The 23,669-nt window shown below is 40.9% G+C and overlaps 1 protein-coding gene across 4 annotated transcripts in view; it reads right to left on the reverse strand.

The window, feature by feature from the left end:
• Nucleotides 1-5,503: 5,503 nt before the first annotated feature.
• Nucleotides 5,504-23,669, reverse strand: part of SRPK1 (SRSF protein kinase 1) — a 90,586-nt gene continuing 72,420 nt past the window's right edge. For 3 of the 4 annotated variants that reach the window (XM_019029651.4, XM_019029650.4, XM_055390279.2), the window contains 3 exons: nt 14,991-15,060; nt 10,784-10,876; nt 5,504-7,947 (listed from right to left, as the gene is read on the reverse strand). In XM_019029651.4, coding sequence (XP_018885196.2) covers nt 7,763-7,947; nt 10,784-10,876; nt 14,991-15,060 — 348 coding nt within the window. In that variant the 3' untranslated portion in view covers nt 5,504-7,762. The remainder of the gene's footprint in view (nt 7,948-10,783; nt 10,877-14,990; nt 15,061-23,669) is intronic. The other variant, XM_019029652.4, reaches the window with a different exon arrangement.

A 23,669-nucleotide genomic window follows, 5' to 3' on the forward strand; every position in this document is an offset into this window, starting at 1 on the left:
TTTCTTTTGTTGATAAAATTAATTCACAGTCCGCCAGGCACGGTGGCTCACGCCTGTAATCCCAGCACTTTGGGAAGCCAAGGTGGGCAGATCACCTGAGGTTGGGAGTTCATGACCAACCTGACCAACATGGTGAAACCCCGTTTCTACTAAAAATAAAAAATTAGCTGGGCGTGGTGGCACATGCCTGTATTCCCAGCTACTCAGGAGGCTGAGGTAGGGGAATGGCTTGAACCTGGGAGGCGGAAGTTGCAGTGAGCCGAGATCATGCCATTGCTCTCCAGCCTGGGCAGCAAGAGTGAAACTCCGTGTCAAAAAAAAAAAATTAATTAATTAATTCACAGTCAGGTATCTACTTTATGCAAGCTTGATGAATGACAAAATTTGACAAATTCTGTAGCTTAGTGACTTTTCTATCGTTTATCTCATAATTTACTTTTTGAAGAGGTACAAAAAAAATTTCCAGAAGTCTATCCTTGGCCAGGCGTAGTGGCTCACGCCTGTAATCCCAGCACTTTGGGAGGCTGAGGTGGGAGGATCACTTGAGGCCAGGAGTTCAAGACTAGCATGGGCAACATGGCAAAAACCCATCTCTATAAAAATTACAAAAATTAGCTGGGTATTGTGGCGCACGCCTGTAATCCCAGCTACTTGGGAGGCTGAGGTGGGAGGATCACTTGAACCTGGGAGGTTGAAGCTGCAGTGAGCCATGACTGCGCCACTGCTCTCCAGCCTGGGCAACAGAGCAAGACTCTGTCTCAAAAAAAAAAAGTCTATTCTCAAAATATTTCACTGAAATGGCAACTTTAGTGGTCTGCAGAAGCTGCTAGGGGGCTTAAGGTGCATCTACCTATAACCCACACCTTGCTCAGCTACTCGGGAGGCAGAGGCAGGACAGTTGCTTGAATCCGGGAGGCAGAGGTTGCAGTGAGCCGAGATTGTGCCACTGCACTCCAGCCTGGGCGACAGAGCGAGACTCCGTCCCAAAAAATAAAACAAAAAAACAAACAAAAATCAGTAATGTCAGCACTCCTTTTATGAAGTCAACCTTATTCTTTTCTCACTCTGGCTTGCCTCTCTCTGCTTTGGGCTGTTCTGTAGAGTCAGTTATGGTGCTCAAGCTTCACTGACAGCCCTGAGTAGATATGGTCAAAATAGGAAGGGCCAGTCATTTATAGGTGAAATGTGAACCTGAAGAATATCCTCAGTGCTCATGACCTGACAATCCTGTTACCTACTGCTGCTTAACAAATTACCCCAGAATGCAGTGGCTTAAAACAACATACATATCTCAGTTTCTGTGGATTAGGAATCCTGACAAGGTTTAGCTAAGTGTTTTTGCCTCAAGGTTTCTCACAAGCTGCAATTGTGTTGGATCCACTTCCAAGCTCAGTGGTGGTTTGCAGGATTGTTTTTCACAGTTTGTGGGGCTGGAGGGTCTCAGTTCTTTGCTGGCTGTTAGCCTCTCCTTAGGGTTACTCATATGGCAGCTTGTTTCCCAAAATAAGGGTTTGAAAGGAGAGCAAGGCAGTGTGCATGGGCAGAAGCCAGACCATTTGTAACCGTCTCAGAAGTGATATCCCATTGCTTCTGCCCTATTCTAACAGAAGAAAGTTCAGCCCACACTGAAGGCAAATGGATTATATGAATACCAACAGGTGGGAATCACAGGAGCCTTTTTAAAGGTTTTCACAATTACTTAAATTTTCTGTGGAAATGGGCATTTATCAGAATTTTTTTTTTTTTTTTTTTTTTTTTGACAGGGTTTTGCTTGCTTTGTTGCCCAGGCTGGAGTACAGTGGTGTGATTACAGCTCACTGCAGCCTCGACTTCCCAGGCTCAGGCAATCCTCCTGCCACAGCCTCCCAAGTAGCTGGGACTACAGGCATGTGCCACCACACCTGGCTAATTTTTGTCTTTTTTGTAGATAGGGGTTTTGCCATGTTGCCCAGGCTGGTCTTGAACTCCCGAGCTCAAGCAATCCATCCGCCTCAGCCTCCCATAATGCCAGGAATGCAGGCCTGAGCCACCACACCTGGCTATCAGAATGCTTTATCAGGACAGAGATTAGATTCTGGTATCCTTATACGTTGATGGATACATGTTTGTTTTGTTGTAAATTAAGTTGATGAAGATGAATGGTTAAGGATTCCAACCCTGAAAACCCATCTCACTTTTGTCATCTGTCTTCAAAGGATTTATAATAAGGTCTACTAAATTTATTTCCAATATCAACCACTCTCTCCTAGTGAATCCAAAGCAACCAATGCAAACAATCACATCTTAGTGGCACAACTATTAAGAACATAGCTCAAATGGCAGGCAGCTGATGCACTTCAATAAACAGTCTAATTCTGCCATTTGGAGGGCAACACTTGTTATTGTATTAAAATGGGCAAAAACTAGATCTAAATTAAGGACAACAGGCAGAGATTATTATTTTAAAAAGTGAACTTGGAAGGATATAAAATCAAATTGAACATCATATGTATTAGAAACTCTCCTCCCTTTACAAGAAATGGTGCAGCCTGTAAACACAACTACGTACTGAAGTAAACTTGCTTAATCCTCTGGTTGAATTTTTTTTTTTTTTTGAGTCAGAGTCTTGCTCTGTTGCCCAGGCTGGAGTGCAGTGGTGCGATCTCCACTCACTGAAACCTCCGCCTCCCAGGTTCAAGCAGTTCCCCTGCCTCAGCCTCTCAAGTAACTGGGATTACAGGTGTGCAGCACCATGCTGGGCTAATTTTTAAATATTTGGTACAGATGGGGGGTCACTATGTTTGCCAGGCTGGTCTCGAACTCATGACCTCAAATTATCCACCGGCCTTGGCCTCCCAAAGTGCTGGGATTACAGGTGTGAGAGAGACACCGTGCCCGGCCCCAAATTTCTAAACACTTAACATTATCTCAAGTGTCCTGGCCTTTAAACTGGGATATTTCTCTTGTATCATAAGGACTTAGTGTGGATTAATATTTTTGCGAGGACTTAAAGATAAATGCATATTACACATGTAGTTTTTATTTTTTTGAGACGAAGTTTTGCTTTTGTTGCCCAGGCTGGAGTGCAATGGCGCCATCTTGGGTGACCACAACCTCCGCCTCCTGGGTTCAAGTGATTCTCCTGCCTCAGCCTCCTGAGTAGCTGGGATTACAGGCATGTGCCACCATGCCCAGCTCTTTTTTTTTTTTTTTTTTTTTTTTAGTAGAGATGGGGTTTCTCCATGTTGGTCAGGCTGGTCTCGAACTGCCGACCTCAGGTGATTTGCCTGCCTTGGCCCCCCAAAGTGTTGGGATTACAGGCGTGAGCCACCGCACACGGCCTACACATGTAGTTTTTAAACTCCAACTTTTACTTTACTGCAATCTACCTTCCCAAACCTCCAACTTAAATGTCTTTAGCAACACACAAAAAAACTTCCTTCCCAGTTGGCCTCAGGTTTATAGTCACTTTTCTATATTAATATTCTGAAGATTTTGTAAGAGCTTTACGCTACCAATGCTTTGCTAACTCCCAAACTGCACTGACTATTCAAGCTTCTCTGGTGCCTTAAGGTCTTATTAAAAAAAATTTTTTTTTGTAGTGATGGAGTCTCATGCTGTTGCCCAGGCTAGAATGCAGTGGCATGATCATAGCACACGGCAGTCTTGAAATCCTGGGCTCAAGCAATCCTCCTGCCTCAGCCTGAGTAGTTGGGACTACAGGTGCCAGCCAACACATCTGGCTAATTTTAAAATTTTTTATAGACACAGGGTGCCACTATGTTGCCCAGGCTGATCTTGAATCCCTAGGCTCAAGTGCTCCTCCTGCCTTGGCCTCCCAAAGTGTGGGGATGACAGGTGTGAGCCACTGCACCCGGCCATAAGGCCTTATTTTAAAGCAAATGTAAGTTCAATTATCAGCAAATCACCAATTTTCTGTGATATAATAATCTAAGGGCAAAGCAGTTTCCTTATAAGGCTAAACTGGTAAGAGTACAGGTTTCAAAAGAAAAGAATGGGCAGTAACGAAGTCCACTTATAAGCTGGGACTGCTCTGCAGCAGCTAAATAGTTTCCCTGTGGACACGCAGAGCAAATTCAGAATTAAAGGGGGTTGCAAACCCACCTGGTTTGTTGGCTCTTTTGAGATAGCTACAAGCTCTCCTGTAACAGCACTAAGGTTTCCCCCAATTCTGGGAATTCTAGGTCCATATATTTAACACAAGGTGTAGGAGGGCCTGCCTAGGTTGGTCAGTCTGGTGAACAAACTGGTTTCATGGATTCCAATAGGTTACATTTTAACACTATGAAAACACTGTGTTCTAAGTATTGCACAATTAAAACAAATTAACTAGAACAATTTATGTAGTTCAGGTGTAGGTGGGGAAAGATGAATAACACTAAAAACTACCACAAATAAAAATGAAAAGTAAATTAAAAACTAGACAAGTGTATGAAGCAAAAAATAACAAATTATCTCTAGTATATAACGAGTCCTGACCAAGTCATCAAATACGGAAGCACTCCAACAGAAAGCTGGGTAATTTACATAAATAATCAAAAAATGCAAATACCTATGAAAAGTTTATGACCTCACCAGTAATCCAATATGCAAATTATAACGATATTCCTGTGGGGAGGGGGCAGGGCACAAACTAGCGATTCATAATAGGCCTGTTCATACACTGGTGTATACAGAAAAACAGTCCAACCATTCTGCTAGTTGTCCAGATAAGTTAGGCAATATTTATTTATTTATTTATTTATTGAGACGGAGTCTTGCTGTTGCCCAGGCAGCAGTGCAGTGGCGTGATCTTGGCTCACTGCAACCTCCAAAGTTCAAGTGATTCTCCTGCCTCAGTCTCCCAAGTAGCTGGGACTACAGGCGCACGCCGCCATGCCTAGCTAATTTTTGCATTTTTAGTAGAGACAGTGTTTCACCATATTGGCCAGGATGGTCTCAATCTCTTGACCTCGTGATCCACCCGCCTTGGCCTCCCAAAATGCTGGGATTACAGGCATGAGCCACCGCGCCCGGTGGCAATATTTATTAAAAGCCTCAAAAATGTGCTCTCTGGCCCAGACAGTTCAAGAATCTATCCAAGAAATGAAGAGATAAGTGTATGAAAGCCTGTGTAATACATCATGCCATTGCCTTAATAAGAGCTTATATTTCTAAGTCTTCTGAGTTTTGCACATACCGTGCATTTATAATTTGAGAAAAACAACCACCCCTGACAAATCTTCTGAAAGAAAGTGCTATTGGATGTAGGGAAAAACAATTTAAAAAAAAAAAAAAGGCTGAAAAACAGTATTCCAAAAATGTTAATTTGGTTGTTAATTCTACCCCACTCCCAATTTAAAACTAGAAGCAAAACTATGAACCCCACAAAATGGCAAGTGTGCAACTTGTACACTTTCATTGCATATTTAAATTAAAAAAGCATACTCAACCAATCTTTTCCTCCTTTTACTCAGGGCAGAGCAATTTGGACAACAAATGAACAGAGGTTTTTGGAAACATGTAGGTTATTAAATAATTTGTTTATTGTACGGCATTTACAAAGAAAACAGACAATGCGCTCAGTAGAAAGAATAAAAATGTATTTAGGGCTTTATTTTTAACTGACAGCAAATAGAAATCCTTTAGTGAGATCGTGGCAATTTGACAGTATTATAATTAAGCTCAATAAAGGTACATGGGGTACCTGGAAGATCAAGATCTACAGCTGCCTATTTCCACATCTTTCAATCCATCTGGCTCCTTAAATAGGGGAAAAAGCCCGTATTTGGTGGAGAAGCATTTCCAAAATGAAGTTACAGGTTCTATTAAAACTTACTGTCACATTAACTCTTAAAATAGGGCCTTTTGTGTTTTGTTATTTCACCTTAATATCACCAGAATTCCTGTAATTCCACAATTGTGATTTTACAATGTAGAAGATAATTCAGTTCTAGTCTATTGCTTTAGATGTAAAAACAGCTGAAAACCCAAAGTGGATTAGAATTGCTGAAGGATTTCCCTGCCGTTGTTTGATACAATCTATTCTCTTGATTCCTGATAGGTGCATAGAAAGCCTAACTTAAAATTCTTTCTACAGGAACATGTCTGATTTCAGGAGTACCCAATGAAGGATCCGATGAATGGCTGGCCAGTTACTCAGAGTAATATGTTTATGAGTTAAATGGATTGCATAACGGCACCACTTTTCCTTTGTCACTGTGGTGGATAAATGACAAAGTAGATTCCAATCTCCTGTATAGAAAGGTGGTTACTCAATAGCCTCACTGGTGGCTTGCTAGCAGAGCCTCAAGTTGCACCTCTGTGGCTTTCTGTAAATTCGAGTCCTACAGCCACTTCGAGAACGCTGCAATCCCCAAGGCCCACTTGGTCCATGCTGAAGAAGCGGCTGTGACCCCAATCCTGCCTCTCTTTTGCTCTTCAGTATTACTGGAGGAATATGTAATATTCTAGGTCAAGTCTAGGAGAGGCTCATCCTAAAAAAAGAAATTGCAAAGTCTTTTCTCAATTAAAACAAAAAAGCCTCAAGTACATCTCAATCATGTCAAAATTATGGTTAAAAATTGACATTATGTAGGGAAATAGCAGCAGAGAATGGCTAATCTTAAAAAATAACCAACCAACCAAAAAACAAAACAAAACAAGACCAACAAAAAAAAGTGCCATCCCACCCCTCCCCTTGGTTCTTTTATTTGGGGTTATATTAAAGACTCGAGCCTCTGAGAAAATGAGAAAGGCAAAGCCATAGAGGAAAACTGCTTCAAGGCCAGAATTTTGGGTAAGGTAAAGAAAAAGCTGTACATGAAAGCAGGGGACTGTTTGGAAAAGAATCAGAATCTCAAGATCTATTTTTCTTAAATGGGAAAGCTCTGAAACCCAGATCTCCGTTCTACCATCATCCTGATCCTTTAGTTATGGGGCAATAAACTCAAGTGCAATGAGTAAAGTGCCAGCCATGGATACAAAAACAAAAAATAAAACAACCAACCAAAATAACTCTGGTCTTAGGGTAATAGAAGACATACAGGAAAGGACTGTTTATAGAACACCTGAGGTTCTCAAGAAATTACTATTCAATGGTTCTGTTTTTGCTTACATTAAAAATCAGACTGAAGATTCAAAGATCTTAACTATTAAAGGATGAAAGGAATTTGACAGTGCTTTGAACAGTGATAAAATGGTACCCAAATTTGGTGTTCATACAGCTATTTAAAAAAGACAGTAGCTTAAAAGTTGCAGGAAAAAATGTGAACATAGAGAACAACAGAAACAGTCCAGGAAGATGATGCAGCCCGGACACAGCAAGTTTAATGTCTCTGCTGTACACAGAATTAACACCCTTTCCCCCTCCTCATCCTTATGCTGGCAATAGGATATGCACTAGAAAATTTGACTCTTAGAGTCAATGAATAAAAGGATGGGCTCATACACCTTCATAGCTCTTTTCAAAAAGGATGCTTATAATTTAAAGGATGTCCTAATGGGAAGGAAAGGTACAGGGCAAGAGGCTGTTTCACATTTTAGTCCATTAGTCTTTGGCAGAGCCCAACCAAGGCCAAATTCACCTAGGATGCCCAATGGCTGTGGGGATCTCCACAGGGTCAAGTAAGCAAACCCAAATGAACATGTTGGATTAAAAAAAAAAACAAGATCTAGAAACTCTTGAAGGAAGAGCTTCACCCTGAAAAGGGAAGAGGAAAATGCTTGGAGGGGAAGGGCGGAGGGTCAGTGTGTGATCTCTGCTGTGGTGCTGGGCAGGGGCTTAGGAGTTAAGCCAAGGGTGCCGGAGACACTCGGCGGCAGTGGCTCTCTTCTCAGGGATCAGCTCCAACATGGGCAGTAAGAAATCTGTGAAGCCAGCTGCCTCTTCCTGAGACCACTCATACTTCTCCACTAGAACCTCAAAAAGGCCCCAAGGTTTCAGCTTCGTGATATGTTTCAGGTCACCTGCAGTGAAGACAGTAAAGAAAAAGCCACTGATCAACACAGACAAATGACAAGGTACTCTTGTGGAAACCCACAAATTAACCCATGTAGTCTATGAGGAATCAAATTTTGCAATCAGAATCTAATCCTTCATTCACAAAGCATTTCTTTTCTGACATATGCCTCAGAAAGAAGTGCCTCTATTTTTCATACGGGTCTAAAAATTTAAGGTAATTTGTTTTCTCCCCTATTCTAGGATTTTTTTGGTCCCAGTCAAACTGGGTGTGACAATCAAGAACTAGGTATTTACTACTAAAATAAACATGAAATGCCTATGTCTTCAACATGGTCTTATATGGTGTGCAGAGACACTCTAGTACAACATACCGAGAATAATTTGCTTATACTCTTTTTTTGTGTATGTGCTCAATAGTTTAGTAAATGTTGCTTTACAGTGAGGCAGTAAAGTTAAAACATCATGTCAAGCATGGATAAAAGCAACAAAAAAAACCCCAAATCCTACACAGCTTTCAGATACAACAGCTTCATATACTCTATACCAGGGGTCCACAACTCTATACCAATACCCCCTATGGTACCAGTCTGCGGTCTGTCAGGTCTGCACAGCAGCAGGTCAGTGGTGGGCCAGCAAGCATTACTGCCTAAGCTCCGCCTCCTGTCAGATCAGTGGCTGCATTCGATTCTCATAGGAGCGTGAATCCTACTGTGAACTGCAGTAGGGATCTAGGTTGCATGTTCCATAAAAGAACCTAATGCCTGACAATCTGAGGTGACACAGTTTTATCTCCAAACCACCCCCCCACCCCCCGTCCATGGAAAAACTGTCTTCCACAAAACCAGTCCCTGGTGCCAAAAAGATTGGGGACCGCTGCTCTACACTATACTGGAGTATCAACCTAATTGCTTCTTTGAAGTGACAACTTTTAAAAAGATAGTCAATTATTAATAGCTAAGGCAAATGCTGCTTTAAAATTTTAAGTTGGCCAGGCACGCCTGTAATTCCAGCACTTTGGGAGGCTGAGTTGGGTGGATCACTTGAGCTCAGGAGTTCAAGACCAGCCTGGGCAACATAGTGAAACCCTGCCTCTACCAAAAATACAAAAAAATTAGCTGTGTATGGTGGCACATGCCTGTGGTCCTAGCTACTTGGGAGGTTGAGGCAGGAGGATCATTTGAACCTGGGAGGTGGAGGTTGCAGTGAGCCAAGATTGTGCCACTGTACTCCAGCCTGGGTGACAAAGTGATACCCTGTCTCAATAATAATAATAATAATAATAATAATAATAATAATTTTTTTAAACATAAAAATTTTAAGTCTCTTTTGTGAGCAGTGAGTGCCTATTTGATTACCTACCTAGTAAACACACATGCCTTAATCTGACTGCACATGAGGAGGAACTCTTATGAAACATTTTACAATTTTCCCACCTAAAAAGAGGTTTAAGAAAGGGTAATGTTTCTGAGGATGGCTCCTGCCAAGGATTGAGAAAAGTCATTTTTCTCAGCACTTCTGTAGAAGTTGTGAGGAAAAAGGGAACCATGGCACAATGGGGGTAGAAAAACCAGACCATTTCCTAGATGCTTCTAGGTCAGGTTTTCACATTTCAGGTTTTTTTTGCAATGCTTAAGAAATATATTATCAAGTCAAAAATTGGAAGTTTTGTTTTTGTGGTTTTTTTTGTAATAACAAATACATAAAACTAAAAAGTGTGAAGTTCGTTTGTATGACTAATGTACTTCGAGTGACTGTGTTAGGTGTCACTGGGATGCAAAGATGAGTGAGATGTAGTCCCTGCCCTTATGTAAGAAGCTTAAATTACCTGCCCTTTGGTAGAGGCAGTTCTTAGACCAAACGCCAGCAAAAAATTTGCCCATTTTTCAGAAGTGCTATAGAAGTAATCAACCAACTGCATGCAGGCACTATACATATTAACTGTTAGTAAGAAGTATACATTATTATTATCTCCATTAAGAAATCAGCAAACTGAGGCACAGTTAGATCCTGTCAAAGGTCACATGGCTAGGGGAGTAGCCAGGATTTGACAGTCTGGCTCCAGTCTCTGCTCTTTTTTTTCCCCGAGACAGGATCTTGCTCTGTTGCCCATGCTGGAGTGCAGTGGCAATCATGGCTCACTGCAGCCTTGACCTCCCAGGCTCAAGTGATCCTCCCACCCCAGCCTTCGGAGTAGCTGCGACCACAGGTGTGTACCACCATGCCCAGTTAATTTAAACAATTTTTTTGTGGAGACAGGGTTTTCCTGTGTTGCCCAGGCTGGTCTTGAACTCCTAGACTCAAGTGATCCTCCTGCCTTGGACTCCCAAAGTGTTGGGATTACAGGCGTGAGCCACCATGCCTGGCTCGTCTCTGCTTTTTTTTTTTTTTTGAGACAGAGTTTCGCTCTTGTTGCCCAGGCTGGAGGGCAATGGTGCGATCTCGGCTCACTGCAACCTCCGCCTCCCAGATTCAAGTGATTCTCCTGTCTCAGCCCCTTGAGTAGCTGGGATTACAGGCACCCGCCACTATTCCCAGCTAATTTTTTGTATTTTTAGTAGAGACGGGGTTTCACCGTGTTGGCCAGGCTGTTCTCAAACTCCTGATATTGTGATTCGCCCACCTTGGTCTCCCAAAGTGCTGGGATCACAGGTATGAGGCACCGCGCCCGGCTCAGTCTCTGCTCTTGACCACTTTTTTTTACCTCTTTTTTACCTCTTTGCTAAGTCACAGGTTAGCATTCAAGGCAGGCCCATCATTCTGTAGGACATTGGGAATACGTGCTTACCTCTTCATTTTTAAACACTTCTGCCTCCTTAATGTCTGGGAACACATTTACTTTACCTTTTTTGGTGAAAAATTCCTTGGAATATTTTCCCGCCACAATGAGCTTGCGAGGCACCTTCCCCAGAAGTTCTATGATCAATGCAATGTGATCTGTATATTTCGAACATTTCAAGAGGGGGGAAAAAAAAGATCCGTAACAAGAGTAACAAATGCAGCTCTAGAAAATAGCAGAAAGAGTAGCATGCACATCTCTTTGTAAAGCCTATCAGGCTTGCTTTCTATCCTAAATGGGAAGAGGAAGACTCTATCCATCTAATGGAGAATTCACAAAGTCAAATTTTTGTGGATTCAGTGATAACTAAAAACAATCTTGGTGTGAATGCTCTGCTTCCTGAAGTATCCCTGGGTCCTACATTAAAACTCATGTAACAATACTACCTCTGTGATTGAAGAAGTCTTGTGAATATTTCCCACTGAGGGAAAAGCGTCTTGGAATTCTGCCTATCAGCTCTATAATGTGCACATGTGGTCTAAAATAGAAGGGTAAGAAGAACAGATCAAGGACAAGCTGTAAAAGAGGTTTTTCTATGAATAGCTTTTTCAAGGACTAGCTGTTTAAAAGTAACTACAAATAAAACCAAGGATACTGAAGAAAGACTGACTGGGAAGGCCAAGAATTATTTCAGGTGGTTGGTCACCCGATAGTGCCTGGCAAGTCCCATTCTGGATTTTGGAGGCTTATCTTCATCTTTACTTCTATTTTGTCTATATATCTAGGTTCAGGTAGGTTCTTTAGGTAAGATAAAAAACTGTCCAAATATGTGTTAGGCATTCTAGAACTATTATTTGTGATCATTCTGTCTCAGCCTCCCCAGTGGCTGGGACTTCAGGCATGTGCCACCACACCTGGCTGACTTAAAACATTTTTTGTAGCGATGAGGTCTTGGCATACTGCCAAGCTGGTCTCAAACTCCTGGGCTCAAGCAATCCTCCTGCCTTGGCCTCCTGAAGTGTTGGGATTACAGGCCTGAGCCACCACCTGGCTGATACCCCATTTTAAAGATGAGAAAATAGAACTTCAAAAAGCATGAACGGCCTAACTTGAAACTTCAGGGCTAATATGAGCTAAAACTCAAATGAAAACCAATGATCTTATGTCCTGTCTAAAGCTTTTAATTTCTTCCTAAAATCACTTTTTAAAAGTAAAGATTAGCACAAACATTTTAAAGTATAGCTACTTGATGATCTGTAAACGTCACAGTATGAATATGGACCATGAGCACAACCAGGGAGGCATGCAGCCTCTTAACCAGGAGGTGAGTCTGGGACCAACCAGTACACACACCTCAGGTAGATCTACTGCCCTTTTTTTTTTTTTTTTTTCTCTCTGCAGGTGACAGAAATTAAGAATATAAAACTTTTTTTTTTTTTTTTGAGATGGAGTCTTGCTCTGTCACCAGGCTGGAGTGCAATGGCATGATCTCGGCTCACTGCAACCTCCACCTCCTGGGTTCCAGTGATTCTTGTGTCTCAGCCTCCTGAGTAGCTAGGATTACAGGTGCATACCACCAGGTCCAGCTAATTTTTGTATCTGTAGTAGAGACAGGGTTTCACATGTTGGCCAGCTGGTCTCGAACTCCTGACTTCAAGTGATCTGCCGCCTTGGCCTCCCAAAATGCTGGGATTACAGGTGTGAGCCACTGGGCCTGGCCTGTATTTTTTGTAGAGATGTGGTTTTGCCATGTTGCCCAGGCTGGTCTCAAACTCCTGGGCTCAAGCGATCCACCCACCTCAGCCTCCTGAAGTGCTGGGATTACAGGCGTGAACCACCACACCCGGGCAGAATACTCCTGGCCAGAAAAAAAGCTTTATAAAATACTTTTATCGTGTAGTTACAGAATCATTAAGGTTTAAACTTCCAGTTATGTATCTTATAGGGGAAATAACATGCTAGAGACGTCCATATTATCTGGGAATTTGTGAAGGTTTCAGGTTTTATCTTTCTCATGTAAAGGAGTTAGTGGTGTCATTTAAAGGGGACTTCACATTTATGACTTCCCTACAACCTCTGAGCAGTTTTGACTGAATTTATGGTTTGGTAACAAGTACCTGCATGCCAAGAATTTTCTGCTGGTTTTTGGCAGGACCTGCAAATGTGTTTTTACCATTAACAATAACAAAAATAAGAATACTAAGGAAAAACTTAGACTATAATTTCTAAGAGAGCTTCTTAAAGTTCTTAGAAACTTAAGTAAACTTCCAAGTAAAATATTGGTTCTTTAAATATTTTTCCTATACCAAGGAATTCCCTTGAAATTGTTACTTTACATTTAATTCTTGCAACCTATTTTGGCTTATGATAGGATTGATATACTTGACAGATAAAATTATCAGGTATTATCCCATGAGTTAGGGCTGTGGAAAGCCAGAGCAGAGGACATGGTACTCAGGCTTCTGTCCTACCACGACTCGTAACAAACTATGCACACACTAGTCAGGGGTAAGGGTTTGCTTGTTCCTGCTCTTATAGGCCGAACTGCAGCAGAACAGCACCGGTGGGGCTGATGTTTGACCTAAGGACTATTAGTACTAACTGGTATAGGATGGAATAAATTAGAATCTAAATATCTAGGGAAGATGGTTTTTCCTTGTCCCCTTATTTGGGACTCTGCATATGTATTAAAATTTTCAGGTTTGGTAGCATAAGGTAACACTCGATATAATTCTAGCCACTGTATGTGTTCTGTACCATACAGTACCATTTATGGAGAATCTAGGGAAGTAAAGGGAAAAAAAATTAATTACCCTCCCAAACAAACATGGTAGGTAGTTTCTAGGCCTATAACCCCAAACACTGTAAGCCTATAACCCTAAACCTATAACCCAGAAAAATAGCAAGCAGAGAGTAGGTAAAATCAAGTAGTAATTATAGTATCCTCTAACATGGGGCTTATATATACAAAATATGTCCAAACTCTACCCACTTAAATAGGCATTCATGGGAATTACATAGCATAGCATTTTCCAAATGGTATTCATTAGGGATATTAGCAGGTCCTACTAACATTACCTATTAATATCCCAGAAGACCACATTTTGAGAAACAAAGAGCACTCTTGGTTCCACACAGCATGAAATATGCGTTCCCAAAGACTCAAGAAAAGCACAAAAAGTAAAGAACATGCTCTCTACATTGGGAGGGTAGATGCTGTAGTGATATCTCAAAATAATCCTCATTAATCCTACAAATAAAACATAAGCTGCCTCAACTGTATAAAACATTTTCTTGGCTGAGCATGGTGGCTCACGCCTGTAATCCCAGCACTTCAGGAGGCTGAAGTGGGTGGACCACGAGGTCAAGAGATAGAGACCATCCTGGCCAACATGGTGAAACCCCGTCTCTACTAAAAATACAAAAATTAGCTGGGCATGGTGGCACAAGCCCGTAGTCCCAGCTACTTGGGAGGCCGAGGCAGGAGAATCGCTTGAACCAGGGAAGTGGAGGTTGTAGTGAGCCGAGATCGCACCACTGCACTCCAGCCTGGCGACAGAGTGAGACTCCGTCTCAAAAAAAAAAAAAAATCACAAAACCATTTTGTTTGTTCATTCAAATTATTAACTCATTTAGTTATCTGGATGCCATCATAATAGAAAAATCAGACACACACAGTTGCTGCTTCAACAGTCTCTCAGACAAAGTAACTGGCAGCTTAGGCTTTTCCCACTGGCTACCACAACATGTAAATCCATTCTACTTTGTTTTAAAATGGAATTCCAAAAAAGAAAAAATTACAGTTTTATATTCAGAAAAGGGAAAAAAGAATGCTAAATTTTGGCAGAATTTATAGAAATAGGATATAGTCTCTGCATTCAAGTAGTGTGTGTATATTAAAATAACTGACCTCTAAATAAATTTGGAGGCATAATTGAGCATCAGGTTGATGAGCAGGTAAAAAACTGGGTAAAGAATGAACCACTGATATATATAGAAAGGAAGATAACTAGATGTTGAAGAAAAAATTGTCCAGTACACAGAAGTTTTAGGTGAACTGTGGCCTTTTGACTCTGACAGAGCTCTTTAGTATCTTTCAGAAAATATCTAAAAACCTAATATAAAATGTCTTTTATGTTTCTAACTTTTCTGGGATTTACATATGCTTTGCACACTAACAAGACTAAGGCTCTTCGGTACTAACAAATGATGTTAGCTAAATGTGGAAAGTGTAAATACCACGCACACACATCCATGGTTAAGGGGACTCACCTTCATCTCGAGTGTACTCTTCCCCTGAATGAGGTTCAAACAAATAGTCACCTGTGGCCAGTTCAAAGGCCTAAAAAAACAAGAGGACAGTATATGAAAGCACAAAAGAAAAGAAGGCCTTTGGAAAGCTGATTGCTATTTGGCTCAATATGAAGTAACTCTTGTTCCCTTGGGAAAACTTACAGATCATTAAAAAAAAAAAAAACCAAAAACTTAAGATTATTCCTAAAGCATTCCTTCCACATCCCCATCTTAATAAAATGGAGAAAACAGCAAAGACTCAGTAAATACTAACGTGGGTTCTTTCACGCCCAAACCTCCCCACCCTAAACCCTAGCAATTCAGGCCTCCTGAGTTTCCCTTTTTTGGCCGGAAAGGGGCATACCTGGATATTAAGGTGATTCTAAGTTATTATTCATGAGAAGAACAGGTCTTTTTTTTTTTTTTTTTTTTTTGAGACGGAGTCTCACTCTGTCGCCTAGGCTGGAGTGCAGTGGCACGATCTCGGCTCACTGCAAGCTCCGCCTCCTGGGTTCACACCATTCTCCTGCCTCAGCCTCCCGAGTAGCTGGGACTACAGGTGCCCGCCATCACGCCCGGCTAATTTTTTTTATTTTTAGTAGAGATGAGGTTTCACTGCGTTAGCCAGGATGTTCTCGAAATCCTGACCTCGTGATCTGCCCACCTTGGCCTCCCAAAGTGCTGGGATTACAGGTGTGAGCCACCACGCCCGGCCCAGGTCTTTCTTACATTATAATCACACATGGCTAGAAATTGAGATTCTGTACCAAACAAAAAAAATCAAAACAAAAAAATTCAGACTTCTACTTATGACTCTTTAGTGTTTGACAAGTACATCATTAACTTTTGCATAGGAAATACTCCCTAGATTGTCCCAGATGGGAAGTTCCTGATTCCTAGGTCCTTTGTTTTTGAGATGGAATCTTGCTCTGCTGGCCAGACTGGAGTGCAGTGGCATGATCTCAGCTCACTGCAACTTCTGCCTCCTGGGTTCAAGTGATTCTCCTGCCTCAGCCTCCAGAGTAGCTGGGACTACAGGTGCATGCCACCACGCCCAGCTAATTTTTGTATTTTTAGTAGAGATGGGGTTTTACCATGTTGGCCAGGATGGTCTCAATCTCTTGACCTCATGATCCACCCGCCTCAGCCTCCCAAAGTGCTGGGATTACAGGCGTGAGCCACCATGCCTGTCCAATTCGTAGGTCTTTAGAAAATCAGAAGATTAAGTGTAAAGGGAGTCAGGAGCCTAGCCTATGGGACTGGCAAGTCAGTACTCCCTAATTAGGAAAAGAAAAGCCTGTCTCCTTTAATAGAAAAACCTCTTACAGTGTTCGAGAGTGTCTTAGGAAATGATATCCTTGGGAATAAGTGCCATGCAGAATGAAAAGCAGGGCTACATAAATCCTCATTGATTACAAATGGAGTTTTAAAAATTAGTACAACAGCAGTTTTTTTTTTTTTTTTTTTTGGATGGAGTCTCGCTCTGTCGCCCAGGCTGGAGTGCAGTGGCACGATCTCGGCTCACTGCAAGCTCCGCCTCCCAGGTTCACGCCATTCTCCTGCCTCAGCCTCCCCAGTAGGTGGGACTACAGGCGCCCGCCACCAAGCCCGGCTAATTTTTTGTATTTTTAGTAGAGACAGGGTTTCACCATGTTAGCCAGGATGGTCTCGATCTCCTGACCTCGTGATCCGCCTGCCTCAGCCTCCCAAAGTGCTGGGATTACAGGTGTGAGCCACCACGCCCGGCCAACAGCAGTTTTTAAAAATGACCTTATTGATAGGGAAGCACAGTTATAAAATAAGCGCTAGTCATAGGTCAATTTTGATTAAATCAATGGTACTAAGCAGTCCAAACAACCTCAAGAACTGTAGAGTCCAGGACTTAGTTGGGGCATATTCTCAATTTAGACCCAAGTTTAGGTCCTCGTGGCTCACCAGTGTCAGTTTCTGCAGTTTCATGACAGAACAGCCTTTCTCAAAACTGTACTACCGTCCAGAGGGAGACCACAAAACCAGAAGTTTCAGGATAGGTTTAGGAATCAAATACTATCTCTAAATGTCAGCAGTGCTATGGCTTCTTGCTTGGCATTGCTTATTTTACATTTCATTTGTTTATTAAGAAACTGAACCACAGTGATAGAGCAGATACTTGGTTCTACCCTGAGTTGTCCCGAGGTTTACAGTCCCAAAGCAGCAGAGAAACAAATCATGATTCTTATTCACCAAAACTTGTCAATCATTCCTGATACCAGTACTTTAAAAAAAAATCTCATGGTCTCATATATAGAGTTCAGTAAAAATACTGAAATTAAAGTTAAAAAAAACAAAAACAAAAACAAAAAACACAGAGCCAGCCACGGCAGTGCTATATGCCTGTGGTCCCAGCTATTCAGGAGGCCAGAAAATGAAATACTCTTCAGTGCTAAAAAGAAATGAGCTATTAAGCCGTGAAGATATGGAGGAACCTTAAATACATATTACTAAGTGAAAGAACCCAATCTAAAAAGGCTACATACTGTATGATTCCAACTATTTGACATTATGGAGACAATAAAAATATCAGTGGTTGCCAGCGAGTGGAGGACGGGAGGGATGAATAGGCAGAGCACAGAGGAGTTTTAGAGCAGTGAAACGATATTGTATATAATAATGATAGATACATTTGTCAAAACTTATAAAAGAGTGAAATGAAATGTAAACTACTGACTTTGGTTAATAATGATGTGCCAATGTAGGTTCATTGTTTGTAACAAATTTATCACTCTGGAGCAGCAGATCGACAGTTGGGGAGGCTGTGTGTGGGGAGCATATAAAACTTATTTGTACTTTTTGTTCAATTTTTCTGTGAACCTAAAACTGCTCTAAAAAATAAAGTCTATTAAGAAACAAACCCAAATAAAACCAGTGTACCATCCTTTGTTAACCTTCTCTAGACTATTGCCTTTGAGAAGAATGGCTTAGAAGATAGCATGAAATGCATGGAAAAGTTAAAACAATGACAATTTAAACAGACTAATTACATTCAGATCCAGAAGTAAATTGCAAACTCCAGGTAGCAGAAAGGAATACTGACACAGCTTAAGGGGCAATCTAGCATTTCATAAGCAACATGGTTGTGCATGGTCAGAATGCCAAGGAGTGATTACCAAACAGAAAATGAGGACTTTCAGGTAAGAGCTGTTTCTATAAAGTAACATGTCCATCATCTGTATCAATGGGCTGGCCAATGGCTGTCTCAAAGTGAGGAAGACAAGTCAGAGTCCTGATGCTTGGCCTTCTGCAGAGATGCAGGTATGCTCAATGTATTAACTTAAGGGCCCTTATCTTGACCCCAGGTTTGACCACATTAAGAAAGGCTGAAGTGCTGGAAATGTTATTTTAGAAAAAAGGAATTAACAGATGATTCAAATTTCCTGTCTTCAACAATCCATACCAAAGGGAAGTAAAATTCCAGAGCAGGGCTGGAGGCTGGAACAATAAAGTCTGTTTTAAATTAAAAAGGTTGCCAAAGAATAGGGGAAAAGGGAAACACAGAGTTTTTCTTCAATGGTATATAGAGTTTCAGTTTAGAAAGATAAAAAATTTCTAAAGAGGCCAGGTAGGGTGGCTTACACCTGTAGTCCCAGCACTTTGGGAGGCCAAGACGGGAGGATTGCTGGAGCCCAGGAGTTCAAGACCAGCCTGGGAAATACAGTGAGATCCCATCTCTTAAGAAAAAAAAAAAAATCTAAAGATATGTTGTATAAAAATTTGAATATAGGCCAGGCGCAGTGGCTCATGCCTGTAATCCCAGCACTTTGGGAGGCTGAGGCAGGTGGATCACTTGTGCTCAGGAGTTCGAGACCAGCCTGGGCAACATGGTGAATCCCGTCTCTGCCAAAAATACAAAAAAATTAGCTAGGCATGGTGGCACATGCCTGTGGTCCCAGCTACTCAGGAGGGTGAGCCGAGATTGTACTACTGCACTCCAATCTGCGTCCTGCATGACAGAGTGAGACCGTGTCTCCAAAACAAAAAAAAGACTAAAAAAATCAGAAATGAAGAAATGAAAGAGGAGACATTATAATGAATACCACAGAACTACAAAGGATAAGAGACTACTATGCACAATCATATGGCAACAGATTGGATAACCTAGAAAAAATGGAAAAATTCCTTGACAATATAACCTACGAAGATTGAACCATGAAGAAATAGAAACAAGAGATTAGATCTGTAATAAGAAGTCTCCCATCAAAGAAAAGCCCAGGACCTGATGGCTTCACTGCTGAATTCTACCAAACGTATAACGAAGAACTAACAGCAATCTGTCTCAAACTGCCCCTGCTACTGCCAAAAAAAGACAAAAACCATATGATCATCTTATTAGATGGAGAAAATGCATGTGACAAAATTCAGCATCCTTTCATGATAAAAATGCTCACACAATTAGGTATAGAAGGAATGTACCTCAACACAATAAAGGCCATATTTAAGAAGGCCACAGCTAACATTGTACTCAATGGTGAAAAACTGAAAGCTTTTCCTCTAAAATCCAGAACAAGGCTCTCCCCACTTCTATTCAACATAGTATTGTAGTATTGGCAGTCCTTACTAGAGCAATTAAAAGGCAGCCAAACAGAAAAGAAAGAAGTACAAATGTCAGTTAGCTGATAACATAACTTTTTTTTGGCAAGATGGAGTCTTGCTCTGTCATTCAGGATGGAGTGCAGTGGCACAATCATGGCTTGCGGTAGCCTCAACTCCTGGGCTCAAGTGATCCTCCTCCCTCAGCCTCCCAAGTAGCTGAAACTACAGGTATGTGCCACCACATCTGGCTAATTTTTTCATTTCTTTTGGTAGAAATGGGGTCTCGCTATGTTATCCAGGCTGGTCTCAACTCCTGAGCTCCAGTGATCCTCCTGCCTCAGCTTTCCAAAGTGCTGGGATTACAGGCATAAGCCACCAAGCCTGGCCTGACATGATCCTATATATAGAAAACCCTAAAGACTCCACCAAAAACCCGTTAGGACTAATAAACAAATACAGTAAAGTTGCAGGACACAAAATCAACACACAAAAATCAGCAGAATTTCTGTAAACTAACAACTATCTGAAAAATAAACCAAGAGAACAATCCCATTTACAATAGCTACAAAAAAAAAAAAAAAAATACTTAGAAACATATTTAACCATGGAGGTAAAAGACCTGTACACTGAAAACTATAAAATGCTGATAAAAGAAATTGAAGACACAAATAAATGAAAATATATCTTATGTTCATGGTTTGGAAGATTTATTTTTATTTTTATTTTTTGAGAGAGGGTCTTGCTCTGTGATCCAGGCTGGACTGTAGTGGTGTAATCTCGGCTTACTGTAACCTCTGCCTCCCAGCCTCAGGTGATTCTCCCACCTCAGCCTCCCAAGTAGCATGCACCACCACACTTGGCTAATTTTTAAATTATTTGTAGAGATGGGATTTTGCCATGTTGCCCAGGCTGGTCTCATACAATCCATCTGCCTTGGCCTCCCAAAATGCTGGGACTACAGGTATGAGCCACTGTGCCCGGCCTTACTATTGTTAAAATGTCTGTACTACTCAAAGTGATCTATCAGATTCAATGCAATTCCTATCACAATTCCAATATTATTTTTCATAGAAATAGAAAAAACATCCTAAAATTCACATGGAATCACAAAACATCCCAAATAGCCAAGGCAATCATGAGCACAAAGAAGAAAGCTGGGCTGGGCATGGTGGCTCACGCCTGTAATCCCAGCACTTTGGGAGGCTGAAGTGGGCAGATCACTGGAGCTCAGGAGTTTTGAGACCAGCCTGGGCAACACAGGGAGACCCCACCTCTACAAAAAATACAAAAATAGTTGGATGTGGTGGGGTGCACCTGTAGTCCCAGCTATTTGGGAGGCTGAGGTGGGAGGATCACTTCAGTCCACGAAGTGGAGGCTGAAGAGAGCTGTGACTGCGCCACTGCACTCCAGCCTGAGTGACAGTATGAGACTCTGTCTCAAAACAAGAACAAAGTTGGAGGCATCAAACCACCTGATTTCAAACTATACTACAAAGCTATAGTAATTAAAACAGCATGGTCCTGGCAAAAAAAGCAGACGCATAGACCAAAGGAACAATATAGAGAGCCCAGAAATGAACCCACGCATGTATGGTCAAGTGATCTTTGACAAAATTGCCAAGAATACAGAATGGGAAAAGGATAGTCTCTTCAATAAATGGTGTTGGAAAAACTGGATATAAAAAGAATGAAACTGGACCACCCTCATCTCACTCCGAATACAAAAATCGAAATGGATGAAAGACTTAATAAGACCTGAAACTGAAAAACTACCAGAAGAAACAGGGGGAAACCCACATGACACTGGTCTGAGCAATGATTTTTTTGGATTTCACCCCAAAAGCCCAGGGAGCAAAAGCAAATACAGACAAATGGGATAACATCAAACTAAAAAACTTCTGTACAGCAAAGGAAACAATAGTGTGAAGAGATAACCTATGGATTGGGAAAAAATATTTGCATGCTATACATTTGATAGGGGTTAATATCCAAAATAATATGGAACTCAACAGAAGAAGAAAACAGGGGGAAACCCACATGACATTGGTCTGAGCAATGATTTTTTTGGATTTGACCCCAAAAGCCCAGGGAGCAAAAGTGAATACAGACAAATGGGATAATATCAAACTAAAAAACTTCTGTACAGCAAAGGAAACAATAGTGTGAAGAGATAACCTATGGGTTGGGAAAAAATATTTGCATGCTATACATTTGATAGGGGTTAATATCCAAAATAATACGGAACTCAACTCAACAGCAAGAAAACAAACAAAAAAACCCAATTAAAAAACAGGCAAAGGACCTAAATAAACATTTCTGAAAAGAAGACACACAAATGGCCAACAGATCTATTAAAAAAAAAGCTCAACATCACTAATCATTAGGGAAATGCAAATTAAAACCAAAATGAGATATCATTTCATATCTGTCAGAATGGCTGTTATCACAAAGACGAAATATTTAGTGTTGGTGAGGATGTGGAGCAAAGGGAAGTCTTGAATGCTGTTGGTGGGAATGTAAATTAGTACAACCCTCATGTAAAACTATATGGAGGTTCTTTAAAAATCTAAAAATAGAGTTACCATATGATCCAGCAATCCCACTTCTGGATATTTACCTCAAAGATTTAAAATCAGTTTGTCTAAGTGATGTCTGCATTCCCATGTTCACTGCAGCACTATTCACAATAGTCAAGTTATGGAATCAACCTAAGTTGATTTTAAAATCAATCTAAGTTGAGTCTATACAGATCAGATAAACAGACAATAAAATGTGGTATATACAGGTTGCTCCAAAATCCAAAACTGACATGACACGCAAAGGAAATGCTCATTTGGAGCATTTCGAAGTTTAGATTTTTGGATTAGAAATGTTCAGCCAGTATGTATTCTGCAAATATTGCAAAATCTAAAAAATTCCCCAAACTGAAACTGGTACCAAGTGTTTCAGATTAGGGATATTCAACTTGTATACACAATGGAATGGAATACTATTCAGCCTTAAAAACAAGATGAAAATTCAGTCATTTGCAGTGACATGGATGGAACTGGAAAACAATATGAAGTGAAATAAGCCAGGGACAGAAAGACAAATACTGCAACACTCACTTATATGTGAAATCTAAAACAATTTAACTCATAGAAGCAGAGAGCAGAATGGTGGTTACAGAGACTGGGGGGGTGAAGATAATGGGGAGATGATTAAAGAGTTAAAAAAGAAAAAAAAGGGAAAAAGGAAATTTAGTTTTAACTATAACAATGTTTCTAGAAACATCTGACGAGTATCATTCGTACCTCATTTCTGTTACTAACCATATTTAATTGCTCAAATCATGAAGATACTAAGTTGAAGGTGGCTTTGAAACTCATTTCAAACCAGATATGCCAAGTTTTGTTCAAATTTTGTTTAGAAGTCTACTTACTGCTCCTCTTAGATACGGAGAAGTAACATAATTAAGTAACCAGTCCTAGTGTTTAGTGCTCTGCAAACAACCAACAGCAGGGGAATGAAGCAAAGGAAAGATGTCTTAACAGCAAGGAAGCAATGTTTCAGCACTAGAAAGGCCGAAAGAGGGTTACAATAGCCACAGATCAAAAAGGATGGTTGGGAAACTCCAGAGTTCAGTTACTAGCTTTTTTGTTGTTACTAAATACATTCTACCACTCACTTCCAGCTTTAAAAGTAGAGTTTTTCCAGTCTTAACACAGCTGTAAATTATATTAATCAAAGCAAATAAATGGTTCTATATCAAAGATGTACGTAAGAATTGCCGAAGAACTTTTCCAAAATGCATATGTCTACTGCACATATCCCTTTCCTATTTAAGAATCATAGACAATTTCTCTGCCTCATATAGAAAGCAAACAACAACAACAAAAAACCCATGTATCTCAGGGAGTGACAAGTTCTATGTGACAAAGAAAAGTGATAAAGTGGGGGTTATTTCAAATAAAGTAGTCAGGAAGATATCTCTAAAGAGATTATGTTGGACAAAGACCTGCATTAGGTGAAGGAGAAAGCACATCCAAAGGTCCAAGGTAAGTATGAGCTTCACAAGACTAGGGAAAGAAAATAGGATTTTGAGTGGAA

This window comes from Gorilla gorilla, chromosome 5 (assembly GCF_029281585.2).
Source record: "Gorilla gorilla gorilla isolate KB3781 chromosome 5, NHGRI_mGorGor1-v2.1_pri, whole genome shotgun sequence".
Taxonomy (NCBI): domain Eukaryota; kingdom Metazoa; phylum Chordata; class Mammalia; order Primates; family Hominidae; genus Gorilla; species Gorilla gorilla.